Below are 16,090 nucleotides of genomic sequence, written 5' to 3'. Positions count from 1 at the left end.
GTGGTGTGTCAATGCTATTACCAATACATCACAGTATGAGTCAAGGATCACACCGGCTGTAAGTGACTGTATTTAATCCAGACAACTGGTAACTGACCGTGATGCAGAGATAGCGAGGGAACATGAACGTGACCACCGAGCATCCTGATTGGCTAATACAAATACAGTACGGTGGCTCATGACAAACAATTGCTTAATCATTTAACCAAATGATCTACACTGAGTAGGCTAACGTGTTTAGTGCTGATAAAATACAGGTAACGTTATTTTTCCTGGACTGAAGGAATGAAGCCGCAATACGGGCAGGGTAATCTTTTCCTGGACTGTTTAAGACTGTTCATTTAAGCCTAATATTTTGCTGCAAAGTGGCTATTTCTGATTGCAAGACACATTAAGTTCACTTTTAATATTTTGCATGGAGCTCCAACATGATCGCTGAGCATGCTGTTCCTCGTCATGTGGGTGGACCAGCTTAGTTCCATAGTCAGACTCTGTTCAGGGGTCTATTGGAAGTGTGATCTAGGGGAGGGAAGCGTGTACTTCGTTTGGGGAAGTACACCCTGTTATGTTTACGTTTTAAGGCACATATTCTTATTTTTCTTAATTAAGTTTTCTTTTTATTGTATACTCAATTCCAACCCGCACTTACAATGTAGTATTATATCATGCCATTTGAACTCCAGTTCACCTCTTGGAATGTAAGAGGTCTAAACAAACTTGTCAAGCTTAAGCAAGTAATGAGTAGGATTAAACAACTAAAAGCTAAGATAGTCTTTCTCCAGGAGACGCATTTAACACCTGAAGATGTAGTGAAAGTGAGGAGGAGATGGCCAGGTCGAGTTTTTTCTGCTTCATCTAGTTCTCACTCACGTGGGGTAATCACTCTGATACATAACTCCCTACCTTTTCATCTCATCAATGTGGATGAAGACCGTTATGGGAGATACCTTATTATTCAATGTGAAATACTCTCAATTAGGTTAAATCTGGTAAACTTATATGGACCCAATGACGACAACCCGTCTTTTTTCAGAAATCTGTTTTTATCCCTGGCTGATTTGTCTGGTAGTTTCATCATAGGTGGAGATTTTAATTGCACTCTCCAGCCAGGGATTGATAGATCCACAGGGATAGATACCTCCCATGCCCAGACACGAAAAGAGTTATTACAATACATAAAGGAATTTAATTTAACTGACATATGGAGAAGAGACTATCCTAATCAGTCAACCTTCTCATGTTATTCTGCCACCTGCCAGACATTCTCCAGAATTGACTACTTTTTGGTCTCTGCTTCTTCGATATCCATAATCTCAAGAAGCTGGTACGACAGCATTGTAATTTCAGACCATGCTTCAGTTTCATTTAGACTAAACATGCCACAGTCACTGAATTTCTTCACGGGGTGGCGCCTTCAGTTATTTTGGCTGAAGGATCCAGAATTTATGAAGTTTATTGGGGCCCAAATTAATGATTACTTTGTAAATAACACAACCCAAACATCAGCTGCTATACGGTGGGAAGCATGTAAAGCCTTCCTGAGGACATATGATAAGTTTTACAAGTTTTAAACAAAAGTCCTGGAGGCTGGAGATGCAACAATTAGAAAAAAAGATAAAAGAAACTGAATCAAAACACTTCAAAAACCCTTCCCAACAGTCATTTAAAGAACTTAATGAATTTAGAGCTAAATATAATGTTTTATCTGTCAATAAGGCAACTAAAAGCCTGCTGAAATTGAAACAGTCTTATTATGAGCAAGGGGAAAAGGCTAGTAAACTCTTAGCTTGGCGTATTAAACAATCCGAATCTGAAAGGACAATAAATACTATTCAGCTAGATGATGGGTTGGAGACTAGTGACCTTAAAGAAATTAATAAAGCTTTTAAAGGTTTTTACGAGAACTTATACAGCACAGATTCTTCAGCCTCAGCCTTGCAAAAACAAAACGATTTTTTGGATTCATTGAACATCAAGCCTCTTGAAGAAAACTTCCTGGCTGATTTAGACCTAGACATAACCATTGAGGAATTGTCTGCAGCCACTGGTAGTATGAAGATACCTGCTTCAAATGTAAAGACCAAAAAGGTACCTTATTTCATTGCATGTGGGAATGTCAAAAGATACTTTCTTTTTGGAGGAAGGTGTTGGACCTTACTAGCCAAATCATTGGCAAGGAAGTGCCTCTTAGTCCTAAACTGTGCCTATTGAATCTATATCCAGAGAACATCACTACCTCTAAAAAAGTTAGGTCTCTACTGAATATTTGTTTTCTGGAAGCCAAACGATGTATAGCTCTATCATGGAAATCTGATACACCTTGTGCCACATCACAATGGTTGAGGGGAATGACTTCTTACTTAGCTTTAGAAAAGATAAGTTACACAACAAAAAATAGACTTGACAAGTTTTGGGAAATATGGAACATTTTCTACAATTTCCTTTAGAATAACAACATGGATGTTGATGGTTGATTGGATGATAAAATGGATTGAGTACTTTTTGTTTTGTTTTCATTTTCATTTTGTTCTCCCCTTTAAACAATGTAAGTTAGCTGATGTAATCTTAATGACTGTAACACACTGTCTACTGTGACACGGACATCTATTGTATGTGAGAGCAAATTGCATTATATGTGCCTTGTTGTGTTGTCTTGTATTGTTTGTCTGTAAAATTAACAAAATTCTTAATAAATATATGTTTAAAAAAAAAAATGCACTTACAGACAAATAATATCCTAAGCTCGCGCGTGGAAGAAGGCTCTTCGAGGAATTCAGTTTAAAGCAAACCCAGTGTTCTCTCGTGGTACATCAACTCAAATGAAAAGAACCAAGCCTGCGCCTCGTGTGGACTGTCCACTAGGTGGCAGTATTTCCTCATCTATAACAACTAAAGCTACTAAATTGAGCATTTCTTAGAGAAGGCAGAACACTCTTAGTTATTCTTAGCTTTAGTGTCTCGCTAGTTTGAAATATGTGGTCCTTTATATAGCATTGAATGTGTGTTGTTGTGTTCACAGCGTCTGACGAGACCAAGCGTAAGTTGTACAGCTCCATCCTGGTGGTAGGGGGAGGCCTCCTGTTCCACGGTGCCCAGGACTTCTTACAGCACCGCATCCTCAACAAGATGCCCCCGTCGTTCCGCCGGGTGGTGGAGAATGTGGAGGTCATCACACGGCCCAAGGTTCCCAACGTGCACACACACACACAACCCTTAGTGTCATCACACTGGCCATCTGAGCTTGGGAGTTAATGTTTAAAGGGGAAGGCAAACAGACCAACTTCCATGGAATTGTGTTCATTTTAAAGTTTGATCTATGATGCATGGAGCTCCACTTAGCTGAAGGCTGTAAACTAGTAGCTACAGCCTGTTTTAGATTCATGAGATTTTCAAGAGAATTATTTTCCCCTCTTTCCTGTTTCAGCCTTTCTGTCAATAAAAAGTCACTTTTTTAACGATGTCTCATTAGGTTTGAGGCGTTTAGCTGCCTGTCAAATCATACTTCAGATGTGTAAAGAAGACAGAACATGCATCAGGCTGGGATGATGAAACACCAATACACAAGATATTTCTTTCTTTGATCAAACTTTAATCATTATTATAGTATTAGTATCGGCATGGTCTCCCAGTTCAGCCTCATAGGTTGTGTGAATTGAACTTTAGATGTGTTTAGAGACTGACAAGAGTTTCTGATCTGATCCCCCCAGGACATGGATCCACAGCTGATACCCTGGAAGGGCGGTGCGGTGCTGGCCTGCCTGGACACAACCCAGGAGATGTGGATCCACCAGCACGAGTGGCAGCGCTTTGGAGTCCGCATGCTCAGAGAAAGGGCCGCATTTGTCTGGTGACCCCAGTACTATTTTTTCGTACAAACGATATTTAAAAAACATAAATAAAAATCAAGTTTGAAAGTCTGTGGCGATTCTTCCGCTGATGTTCAAGACATACACGATACAGAAACGCATTTTGAGAAACGTACCTAACATGATCTGATAACCCACAATTACTGTTATGCAAAGCAGTGGTATACTGTTTTGAAGTGAAGTGATGTGATGAAACTGCCTGCCTGAGGTTCTACTTTCCATCAAGGCTCAAGAGAAAGGTGCACGCACACAAATGACTCACCTATCTTTATCTTTTTCCCATTATTTATTTACTTAATGCCTGTGAGAGCAGAAAGATACCATAACAAGAAATACGTATCGTATATTGAACAGCTGAGGTATATTGAGCACTTAAATGTCTTGTTGAATTTACAAAATATGAAATGAGAGTGAAGCCTGTCTGATGTACCAGTTTGACCTAGCTTTGGAAAAAAAGTTAAAATGTGAAATGAACTCATCACATGGTAAAAGTTCTCAGAAGACCGATGAAAAATAAGTGCTTTCTTTTAGAACTTCAGCCAACCAGGGACATTTCTGCTCTCACACCATATTTGACTGCTCGATCACACCATATTTGGCTGTTCTATCACACCATATCTCTCCAGCTGCTGCACCACCTCATTCAGTTTGCCCAGAGCCTTGTCCGAGTTCTGCCACCCCCCACCCACCCAGCACTTCAGCCACGGGCCCCTGGCAGCCTTGCGTTCGGGGCAGAGGTCATGGAGGAGCTTCTGGAGGTCCTTGAGCAGGGCAAAGGACCGGCATCCCCTCAGCTCCACCGGCATGCTGCTCTTCGCAGTCACCTTGCCCAGGTGAACCACCCACAGCTTGGATTTACCGGGCATCTTGAGTGCTAAGGGGTAGAGCTCGTAAGCCGAAGCAGGGACCGTGTGCCCCATCTGAGAGGGAGCCAACAGCCTTCCCACAGACTCATCTACGATGAGCAAGAGAGAAAAAGATTATTAACTATTAATTTACTTTAAGTACTTCAATAAGTTGAAATGTAAAATCATTTTTACACATCAATAATGTTTTTGGTTGTACTAATGTCAGCACTACATGCCCTACTGTATGTTCACATTTATAAAGCCACTGGTACCACAGTCTGTGGCACGGCCAGGTAGCACGACTAGGACCCTGTTGGAGGTCTCTGCAAGGGTGTGTAGCCAGCGGAGTGGGCCCAGCTCGGCCAGTGACTCCCGCTGCCACACGTCGATGGCCACGTTGCAGGTGCCGCTGCTTTGCAAGAAGTCAGCCAGCGCCACCACAGCCCGCTGGAACACACCGTCCATTGCCGGGTACACGATCAGCACAGACGCGGGAGCACGCTCGTAGGTCGTCTTAGAGGGGCTCACCAAAGCCCACCGATGAGCTATATCTAGAGAGAAAGAAAAGGGAGGGAGACCGTAAAAGTTGTTAAAACACAACCATCTCAAACAGCTGACAAAACACATACAGTATAAGGTACACATTTGATAATACTGTCTACTTGATAAGAGTCTACACCAACAAAAAACATGAACTGCTGAGAGTGCTCTGTTGAATGGAACAGTTCCACATCAATTCAGTCCGTAAAAGTCACTGTTGACTTTTGAACCAGTGAAACTCACAGAGGCTGAATCCAGTGGCAAACACCAACAGCGTAACCAACATGGACACTGACACGATCAAACATCTGGAGTGATCCTCAGACTCTGGTTCTGTGTGATAACATGAAGATGAACCATGAAGTCAACAACACAGTCTGAAAACAACAGAAGACACTGACAAGCAAATTAAGACACACCACTCTGTGTGCTAAGAGCTGTTTTTGTTTTTTGTTTGTTTTTTACAGGGGAAAGAAGAACATCATAATTAGCACACAAATAAACAATTTGACTTTGGGGGGTGGGGGGGTGGTTGTCAAAAGACATGGAAAGAGAAGTTGGACTCACTAGTTGGTGCAGACTGCCTGGAGTGTTCTGGAATGATTGAATTGTATGATCTTTACAATCTTGCCATTTTTTCAAAAATGTCCAGCTGCATTTACCGCACATATTTTATTATTTATTCGAGTAAATGAAATTGTCACTTTCAACTGTTAATTTATGTAAGTCAAATGTTCTCTTACCTCTATTCACACATGTGGGATGACTCTTCATAATGGCAACGTCACACGCTGAAGTAGAGACAGAACCGTGAAATGAACAAGCGATCGTGAATGATTGATTTGTCACAGATTTGGTATATGCATACACAGATGTACAAACTCATAACTTAACACATTATTGACTAAAGCAAATTGAAGACACAGCATATAGAAGCATACCTGGAGTGTATATTCCTTTCCATTTTCTTATTTTTATATTAGATCCGAATGGTGGTTCTGGCAAATTATGGGCTATTATGTGGTAATAGGAATCGGGTTCAACATGGACAGTGTAGCTGAACCACAGCTATAAAACAAACAAGCAACAGGGGATTAATATTGGGAGAGAAAACTCATCACAGATAATCAATTTATTTAACCTGTAAAACATACCAAGTCCACGTCCATTATTGAAAAACTGTTGAATGGAGGGCTATACTGACACCAAAGAGGATCTCTTTGTGACACTCCAAGCCATAATCCAGTCAGACTACTAGTGCTTGCTGAAAATTGAAATAAAACAGGCATATCATTAGCTGTGTTTCTGGACTTAGAGCAAACTGAGATGTTCCTAATACATTTTAGTTGACCAATCTCACCATCTACTCTGACCGCCCAGGAGACTTTTAGCGCAGGTCCCTCATCAGTGGAGGTGACCTCTAGCTTCAGATCGTGTAAAACGGATGGGTTGCTCTCATGACTCTCATAGGCATCAACAGGTTCTAGGTAGAACAGTCATGTGTTGGTTCAGAAATTCATTCAGATACCCTCATTAATACTGTATACTGTAAATGAGGATCATGTCTCAAGTCTCCTACACTGAAGTTTCTTCAGGCATCAAGCTTTCATAGTTTTTAAGGAAATTAAAAAAAAGTTAACTATGAGTATGGTTTTGGCTAACAGAACAGGAAGCCTGTCAACACACAAAAGTTTTAAGTCAACTTGTGATAAACTACATAAAACAAAAAAGTTAAATAAACCAGAAAATTGTACGTACCCTCAGGACCACAAGTAACATTCTAAAAGTGAATGCATGGTATACAGTCATTTAGTGCAACATACATATTACATAATCTTAAAATGTGTTTTCAATCAGTTTTATTATGAATGAATCACAGTCAATAACGAAGTAATGAAATGAATTGTATTTATATTGCCTTTTGTGTTTCTAATGACATGCTGGGGCAACAGACTTTAAAAGCACTTACTATCTGAGATGATCTTGAAACCAGAATGGCGGAAACAGTCTCGTGGGGTCCCCCTGATTCTTTCAGACAAAATAAAACCAAACCATTAGAAGAAAAGCTGTGTATATAGAAGAAGAGCAACAACAAAAGAGTCATGCAAGTTAGTCTTCAACATAGGTGTCTCACACACACACACTTAAGAGAAATGCACCTACCCAGAACGTCACTGGTAATACTGATATCCTAAAAAAAAAAAAAAAAAAAGCCAATAGTTACGTCATTAAAAACATCTGTTGCTTTTAAGATTGTTACAAGGTTTGACAAATGTTGAGGCTACAGGTATTTCAGCTTTAAAGAGTCACTTAGCGTACTGGTGATGAGAGACTCAAAACAACTGTGAGCAAATTCCATGTTGAAATCCAGTGAAGATGAAGGCACCGCATGCTGTCGCCGAAAGGTTGGTTGGTAGATTAGAGATCACTCTAGGAGCGCACAGATATATGCAAGCTGAGAATCTTTGTGGGTGGGGACACTTTGTGGGTGGCAACGCGTTTATGTCAGACAAAATCAGCGTCATAAAAAAAGGTGAATTTGTTCTAAAGTTATTACTACATGGTAATCAAATATTGTGGGCTATGCTGGCTGATATATAATCTGAAACGGCACTATATGTGACCAATTACTTTTCTGTAGCCTCCTTAGTCTGCGAAAAAACATAGATTCAAAACATGAATTCAGTAACACAGAATCAGAATGCCACACTAAATTGTCAAATCTACATCAAATGAATCGTAAATGCAAGATGTACAACACTAGCGGCCGAAAAAAAGGCTGAGAATAACATGACGTTTCTGTTGACCAGTCACAGAGTGGAATGTGGAAAAATATAACTTCCCTCTATTGCTAACTAAAATGATGACTGGGTAATTGATCTGTTAAAAAGCGTAGGTTAGCTATGGGTTAGCAAGCTACTGTAGCTGGTTAGCTAATATACTTGCAAATATAATAACGTTACTGCGTAGTTTTCTGATTTATCCACATTTCACTATAACAAAAGTTGCATACTGTTAAAACTTAACGTACAGAAATAGAATAGCCTAAAACTGATATTTGGGTATTTTACTTATTATTTGTATTAGTCAAATATATGTTTCATATTTTTTGGTATATCATTAAACAACTATTAGAAGTATTTTGCCATAACTGGACCATGGGCATTTCTTCTCCAACAGAAACATGATACAGGTTTACGGTTAAATCTCTACGGTTCACAATCTGATTTTCATCCCTCGAAACAGCTTTGCGTTAATTGTTGCAACATCGCAGTAAACTACCAAATTAAACTACTTAACAGTGAACTGTGCCATATGCGTGTTACTAGTAAGGAGAATTTGCTGTAAAAGTTCAAACTGTCACATGTTTACTTTATCACTTAAAAACACTCTCATCTACACTTTTTCAGTTTGAATATGATAGATTTGAAAATAATAGAAAACGTATGGCCAGGGTGCGTGAGGGACAGAGATCAAGGTGCACCTGACAAGACAGCGAGGGAAATAAGCTTACTTACATCCCTCGCAGCCTTGTCAGCTTCACCCCGTGATTAAATATTTGTACTAGTCTCTCCCTCTCCGAAATGCAATCAATGCTGAACAAATTCTGAACAAAAACTATACATGGGCAAGAGCACAAAAGGTATTGGGGATATCACAATAAACAAAGCTATTCCTCAATATGGAATAATCCCGCAGTCTGTATTGAGTATTGTCTTTTTGAAAGGCAGTACTGCAAAAGTTTGAAAGCTGGCTCGGACAACCCCTGCCAGAATCCCCATGGTTATGCCTGTTATGGGGATAGGTCTCAAATGCCACTAGGCCTGGCTAAAGCAGTAACTGGAGTTATGATAACAGGTTTTATGGTAGCAGCCAGAATTATTCTACATAAGTGGAAGAGCCCACACAGACCAGATGTTAGAGGGGCTCAAGCTCATGACAGAAATAGCCGCTTTTGAACTTATGAGAGGAAGGGTGCAGGATAACTCAAGCAAAACCAGCCAAGCATGGCTGTATTCTGTCTCGTTATTGTTACAAACCCTTAGAAGGAATGCAGGACTTTAATTAATATAATGGAGAGGGGTGTTTGGGTATTACACTTAATGTATATGTAACCGGTGGTAACTTCTGCGTTGTGTTTTTTTTTATACTTGTGACCCGTGGTCAACAGTTGCTGAGATGTATCTTTATTTCTGTTTAAGCACACCAACAGAAACAGTTAGGTAAATCTCCAGCTTGCTAGCTTCACTATGAATGCTCATTCCAAGCATATACCAAACAGGCAAGAGGAAGAGACATGTAATATATACATTAAGAAAAATAAGTAAAAACTTTATCACACCTGTTTAAGCACACCAACAGAAACAGTTAGGTAAATCTCCAGCTTGCTAGCTTCACTATGAATGCTAGCCCCCACATGTAACAAAAGGAAAAACATATAAACAATATGTCAGAGGGATATATCATATAAATAATTCAGATATATAATACATATAATAATAATAAGTTATAAGAAGATATATAATAACATAGATGCCTATTTTTAAAGGCAATATTTATTAGATTATCTATCCCACTAAAACTCAACCACCTACCTCATTCCAAGCATATACCAAACAGGAAAGAGGAAGGGGGGAGAGAGGAACTTAACAGGGGGAGACAGGGGGGGCTACCAGAGACCCCCAATACCAGTGTGCTTGTGATATCAAAATAAAAGATTAAAAAGAAACTGAAATACAGGTAACAGATTATCTTGTGCAATTATTTAAACCTGCTTTTCTAACCTGTTACATATATTTGTATGTAGAATGCAATGGGTCTAGGGTGCTGCAAGGGTTCACATGGGCTGCCTTTAAGGTTTTGTTTTATGTTAGTTTTTTTGTTTTGTTTGTGTGTTTTTTTACCTTTCAAATGTGAGGTGTTTTGTAACATGTATGTGTAAATTCTATGTACTGTATATATGGAATTGCATCTTTAAAACAAATAAAAAACTTAAATGACAAATACCCCTCACAGCCTTGTCATCCCGTTACTCTCTCTCTCCAGTGTTCAGTGTGGCATGGAGAAAGAGAGGGTTGTCTCTCCTTTTCTCCTCTCCTCCCTCTGCTGTCCCTCTTGTTCCTGCCTCCTCTGCTTCTCTCCTCCATCTCCACCTCAACTAGGTCAGGAAGAGCTGTGCTATTGAAGCAGAATCCTTTTGGACTGACTGATACTTTGTTAATCAAGGTAGGCTATCTGATTTTGAGTGACTTGAGCTCAGTTTTTTGATCACTTAGGCCTCATGCAGACGAAGTCTAGTTTGCCTGAACCCTGATTCATTTTTCACACATATCCACTTTTCAAATCGTGTGCACATGAACCCAGCGAATCCGATTGAATCCGCTGTAGTACATCCCCCACGCCTGTTGGTGGCGCTTTAACGGTGCTACAGACAACTGAAGAAAACGGAGAAGACAGGAGCATGCTAATACAGTGACATATGACAGTAGTCGAGCGCCAACTAGCAACGTTTAGCCTAGCCGCATAGCCTACATTTAATCTGCACAGTAACACATTATGGTGGTTTATAAAATCAGTGGTCAGAGCAGACTGTAGGTTAAGCAAAAATAATTATATTTGTTATTGATAGTAAAGAGTTTAGAACAGTGCAACAAAGCAATGTGCAACATGACATGTCTGAGTTGTTTAAATGCCTGTGCTTCATGGAGATGCTGAGCTTGAGCACGAGAGACCACAATGCAAGTGGTGTGGATCCTAGATGTTCCCTGGTTTACTCTTTATTTGCTTCCAATGTCATGGTTTTATTACTAGCAACAAATGTAGGCTATTGTTGAGGGCTTTGTCCTTCACATACTGAACCTCTGAAGTAATGTTAACGCTAGCTAGTAGCTATCGCTATCGTTGTCTGACAGGACTAAAGCTAACGTAACATTCATCTTTACAGTGCTCTCAAGTGTCACGCATTGAGCGTGACAGTCACTCATTTCGGTCTTTAGTCACGCACTCCCGCCACACATCGTATTTCTCACGCTGAAAAAAACCTCTAGGCTATTTAATGTGTCGCAGCGCGCAAACATGACCTGGCCGCCCTGCCCTCACCATGGAGGAATCAAGCACGTCTCCCCGAATCCCCTGGGGTTCTGCCGTGAGGTGCCACTTATCAGCCAATCAAAAGAAAAAATGGGCTACACAATAGCCAATCCGAAATACATCTCCGAAATACATAGCCAAAATACATCTTTTGTATCTGGGTAAGATTTAATCCAGCAACCAATTAAAATAAAGCATCCTAGAATTGCGCGCGATTGATCTTCCGGAGCTCCAAGCATCAGTCTTCTACAAGAGTAAGTCGTCTCCTGTTTTAATGTTACAACACATTTACAGTGGTTTGACACAAGCAATGACAACTTGACTGCAGTTAGAGAATATTTCCCAGATGATTAGCATCAGTTTTTAATGAGTGTTTGTAGCCAACACAGCCTGCCTTTACACTATAGCTTTGACTCCGAACTTCGTTAATAGGCTATAATAAATTCGAGTAGGCCTATTAAAAATATATATAGCCTATAATTCGAACGAATATTAGGCAGCCCTTAATATTCAATGATGTTATGGGCATTATTTTTGGTAAATGTGTTTGCTTGAACATTCTATTCAGATTCCGAGGTTTCTTCACGCCTGGTGAAGTTGTGAATCGCGAGCTCATTAGGCATACTAGCATGTTATAAATATCCTGGCCATGGATGCATTAATCATTGCATCTGTCTTTCAAAGATGTCAGGATGTCAGGCATACTAGCATGTTATAAATATCCTGGCCATGGATGCATTAATCATTGCATCTGTCTTTCAAAGATGTCAGGTAAAAAACAAATACGCATCCTGTCCTTCGCCCAAAGAGGAAAGCCCACTAAAAAGGCCAGATTAGGCCCAGAGAAGGTTGTAAACACATTAGAGGAGGAGATGGTGGAAGAGGAAGAGACAGTACAGGTTGAAGAGGAAGAGACAGTACAGGTGGAGGAGGAAGAGACAGTGCAGGTGGAGGAGGAGGAGACGGTGGAAGAGATGGTGGAAGAAACAGTGGAGGAGATGGCTAGAACAAAAGAGAGAAAAGTCCCAGGAGCAGCCCTACAAGACCTCTTTTAATAGTGAATGGACCTCTAAATGGCCATTTATTACTGTAGGAAGCACCAGCTCATATTACTGGTGCTCTATCTGCCGCCAATAGACCTCCTGTGCCCATCCAGGTGTGCGGGATGTGACAAGGCACATAGGCAGTAAGGGGCATCAGCCCAAACAGCAGGCACTGAAGTCAACCAGCACAATTAATACATCCAATTCTATGACTATGGCATATATAATGGGAACCAACACCAAAAATGATAAAAGAGTCCAAAAAAGCAACATACACCTACAATAAACATAATTATCTTTCTCTCTCTCTCTCTCTCCCAAATTGAATACATACTTTGTAATTGGTTGAATTGTGAGTGCCATGTGTCAAATCTTTTCTGCAAGTCTGAGCAATTATTAACAACAAAACACTAAAAATAATATGGGGGGGGGGGGCTGGTCTGTGGGCATACGGCAGGGGCGGGCGGAATGGGGGTGGGCCGGGGGCGTGGTCATGGGGGGGGGATATGTCACTCTTCCTGTCTTCAAAACTTGAGAGCCCTGTCTTTATTACAGACCGTTTTGAAACTTCCGTCTATAATACAAATCTTTTCACGTCAGATTTGCTCATATAGGCTATTGCTGACACTTTTAAAACCAGGTTTTGTAAAATTGTCTGATGCAAATAGATTAAACAGTGATAGACTAAAGTGTGGCTTGTCAATGTTATTCCTTTCCTCGATTTAGATAGATAGGTAGATACACTTGTATTAATCCCGTTAGGGAAATTCACGTGTAATAGCAGCAAGGTAATGGGAAGATTTTTTATTTATTTTTTTAAGCTGCTACGACAGGCTGGCTCACTCGCTGCGCCATGGCAAACCATTCAGTTATTAAATAATGCCGGTGGTGTCCGTTGTTCTGGCTGGTCTCAAAAATTACGTCCAACTGGCTAAGTAAGACCACGAAAAACTATCCACATGTAGGTAGAGCAGCACACTATCCCAATACAAACAACTAAGCACAGTATAAAAGTGTAAGTCCCGAAAAGGAGCCACGTCATACATTTAGTCTATGTTGTTGCTGTTATGAAGTGATGCATTGGGGTTAATAAGGGTTCAGCCTGAGGTTGCATGCAATCACGTGATGCGATTGTAGCCGGCGTGGTCTGTACCTCGCCGACTACTGCGTTGTGTTCAGGTGCAATTATTACAGGACGCTGAAGTTCTTTTAGCCACTTTACTTTCTCTTCCAGTATGCAGAATGTAGCTCTCGTTGCCAAGCAAAACACATACTGAGCAAGGCACGGAAATGCAGCCTATAGCCACCAAACCAACCAATAGAGGGCGCACTTACCCAACAAATGATAGGCCTAATACCTAGCTACCATGATACAAACCAAGATTTTGGTGAAATAAACTTATATATACACAAAATAGAAAATGAAAGATTGCACAAATATTTGTCATTCATTAACCTGTTACACGATCACGTGGGGCAATCCGATTAGGTTTGCGGATAGCGTGCATACGAACACCAACCCGCGACCGGATTTCGAGTTGACTCACTTTGGACCCCGATTCGAGAGAGTGCGGATACAGTGTGCGGATACAGTGGGTTCGTCTGCACGATAGGGCTATCCGGAGACGGTTCTCTCCAGGTTCAGGCAAACTAGACTTTGTCTGCATGACCCCTTAGATTCCATGACAAGCAAACGTTATTTTCTCTCGCCCAATTTGAATAATTTATTTAGGCCTAGAATGTACAATGTCCAGACAAGTGGAACATATGATACATATTCAATTCAATAATCTAAACTTTGCAACTTTGGAACTAGGTACTGAAACGGAAAATGTAAAGCTTACATCTTAGCAGACATTCTGGCACTTGCTGTGATGTGACTTGCGGGAGCAGAAGAGGTCACCTCTACTTTCTATGGAAAGAAAAGTTTTCGCATGGAAAGTAGGCTACTTTCACTCCTTTCCCCAAAAGCATAGCCAACATATGGTGTGGTGATGCGAAAAATGATCATAGCATATTAGGTCCATCCCAGGTTCAATGTTAATTAGTTTAAAATGTTATCCTTTACATGGCTAGAGTTAAGTTTTTCCCTCTGAACGCATTGAATCACTTTTTTTAAAAGTTAACAAAAAAATGTTGCTCTTGGAGCGATTCACAACCTCCATCTACCAGAAAATATATCGGTCCTCGTGCTATGCTACCTCATTGATCTCTCTCCACTCTCCTGCTGAGGTGGGGCTCAAGGGTGCAGACGCACCATGGGCCTGGCAGTTGCAGGGGAGAGGGCCCCTTTGTTGAATCTGTCCAGTCTACCTGACAGGGACAAAACAGCCAGCTCTGGCCTGGCTCTGACTTTGATGCAGGAATACTGTGACTATAAGAAGTGTAAGAATGAGGCTTTTGGCTTATGCCGTGTGAAGCCAAGTGTTGCAGCAGAGGCATTTGGCGTTCGCAGGCCACTGATAGGGCTACAGGGCTTACAGGGCTCACGGCCACAGTCAGCCAACACAGACAACGAGGGGAACATTCAATAGCAACCAGTCCTGAAAGGCAGGCACGTGCACAGACATTTTGGGGGGCAGGTGCTCAAACCAAAAAAATGGGCACCCATCGCCAAAATTATTAATGAAATTAAAAATAATAATAATAAATAGATAAATAAATAAAAAACACAGTAGGATATTCTCAACTTAAATGTTTATTTTTGTTAACAAACTAACTCAAATTATCTCCTGAACATAACTCAGTCCTACACTCTGTCTGTCCTTCCTCATCCATGATGGGCTCCTCTGAACCAGGTAGGGTTACTGATTCTCCCTTATTTGTTTTACTAGTTGATGGCCTGCTCCAAGATAAAAGAGAGCTGCTACCCTGAGCTACTTGCTGCAGTTCCCTGTCCTGCTTTTTTAGTCTCTCTTTTCTTGGCATTATGCTGCACATTTTGTAAATGAGATAAATCCATGTTGTGCATAATGATCAAGAGTGACTTACATTATCTCTGTAAAGCTGACAACACAGTACACACACATTTTTTTTTAACTGTTTTCTGACTGAGTTGAAGCATAAGCAGCTTTACACTAATAATATACCACAATATACCTCACCAGACTGTCATGTAGCTCAACTTAAGACCTACCTTTCATTTCAATAATTACATGAAACAAAACTAGTGAACCTGTCTAATTTGTAGAACCGTAAAACTGCCTTTAAATTCTCTGCCTAACTGCCTTTAAATTCTCTGCCTGCCTGCCTGCCTGTTTGTCTGTCTGTCTGCCTGCCTGTATCTCTCCCCCTCTCTCTCTTCATTAAACATGACAAACGTCAGTAAACAGCTGGACAAGGCTTTGAAATCACGGATTTCGTGAGTTGTGTGTTTGTTTATTTTTTTAGAAAAAGTCGGACCAGTTGCGACGTAATGTTCTCAAATAAATGCCCCGTCATATATCAAAACACATTTGGGGGGAATTGATGACAGAGAGAGTAATTTTAATTCTTGAATATTGATGAATGAAGAAAAAATTTGGCTCCAGCAGAAGGGGCACTTTTCTCATCCAGGGCAAAAGGGCAGGTGCTTGAGCACCACTAGGGGTCTATCTGTGCACGTGCCTGCTGAAAGGCACCAACCGTAAACCATGGGCCAAACAATCTTTTGCTGCAGCAGTGGCTAGGACACATCCCTCCAACCCGACAGGGGCAAGAGGAG

At 40.8% G+C, this 16,090-nt stretch overlaps 3 protein-coding genes and 1 long non-coding RNA gene across 4 annotated transcripts; 1 reads left to right on the top strand and 3 right to left on the bottom strand.

Moving 5' to 3' along the window:
• Positions 1–207: 207 nt before the first annotated feature.
• LOC116220310 (actin-related protein 8-like) lies at positions 208–3,851 on the top strand. The gene is made up of 3 exons (XM_031566321.2): positions 208–307; positions 3,020–3,183; positions 3,708–3,851. The coding sequence occupies exons 1-3, from the start codon at positions 286–288 to the stop codon at positions 3,849–3,851; spliced, it is 330 nt and encodes a 109-aa protein (XP_031422181.1). The 5' UTR covers positions 208–285.
• Positions 3,569–5,836, bottom strand: LOC122132866 (interleukin-17 receptor B-like). The gene is made up of 4 exons (XM_042707641.1): positions 5,822–5,836; positions 5,498–5,587; positions 4,987–5,265; positions 3,569–4,821 (listed from the first exon to the last, which is right to left on the bottom strand). The coding sequence occupies exons 2-4, from the start codon at positions 5,538–5,540 to the stop codon at positions 4,451–4,453; spliced, it is 693 nt and encodes a 230-aa protein (XP_042563575.1). The 5' UTR covers positions 5,541–5,587; positions 5,822–5,836; the 3' UTR covers positions 3,569–4,450.
• On the bottom strand, positions 5,571–8,329 carry LOC116220204 (interleukin-17 receptor A-like). The gene is made up of 8 exons (XM_042707642.1): positions 7,574–8,329; positions 7,418–7,445; positions 7,224–7,282; positions 7,013–7,034; positions 6,615–6,737; positions 6,409–6,518; positions 6,196–6,322; positions 5,571–6,045 (listed from the first exon to the last, which is right to left on the bottom strand). The coding sequence occupies exons 1-8, from the start codon at positions 7,643–7,645 to the stop codon at positions 5,930–5,932; spliced, it is 657 nt and encodes a 218-aa protein (XP_042563576.1). The 5' UTR covers positions 7,646–8,329; the 3' UTR covers positions 5,571–5,929.
• Positions 8,330–9,596: 1,267 nt separating this feature from the next.
• Positions 9,597–9,882, bottom strand: LOC116220208. Its single transcript, XR_004163489.1, has 2 exons — positions 9,850–9,882; positions 9,597–9,660 (listed from the first exon to the last, which is right to left on the bottom strand). It is a non-coding gene; the product is annotated as an uncharacterized LOC116220208 (long non-coding RNA).
• Between the last annotated feature and the right edge of the window lie 6,208 nt (positions 9,883–16,090).

The sequence above is a fragment of the Clupea harengus genome, chromosome 4, assembly GCF_900700415.2.
Source record: "Clupea harengus chromosome 4, Ch_v2.0.2, whole genome shotgun sequence".
In the NCBI taxonomy this organism is placed as follows: Eukaryota; Metazoa; Chordata; class Actinopteri; order Clupeiformes; family Clupeidae; genus Clupea; species Clupea harengus.
This window is presented reverse-complemented; position numbering and strand designations above follow the sequence as displayed.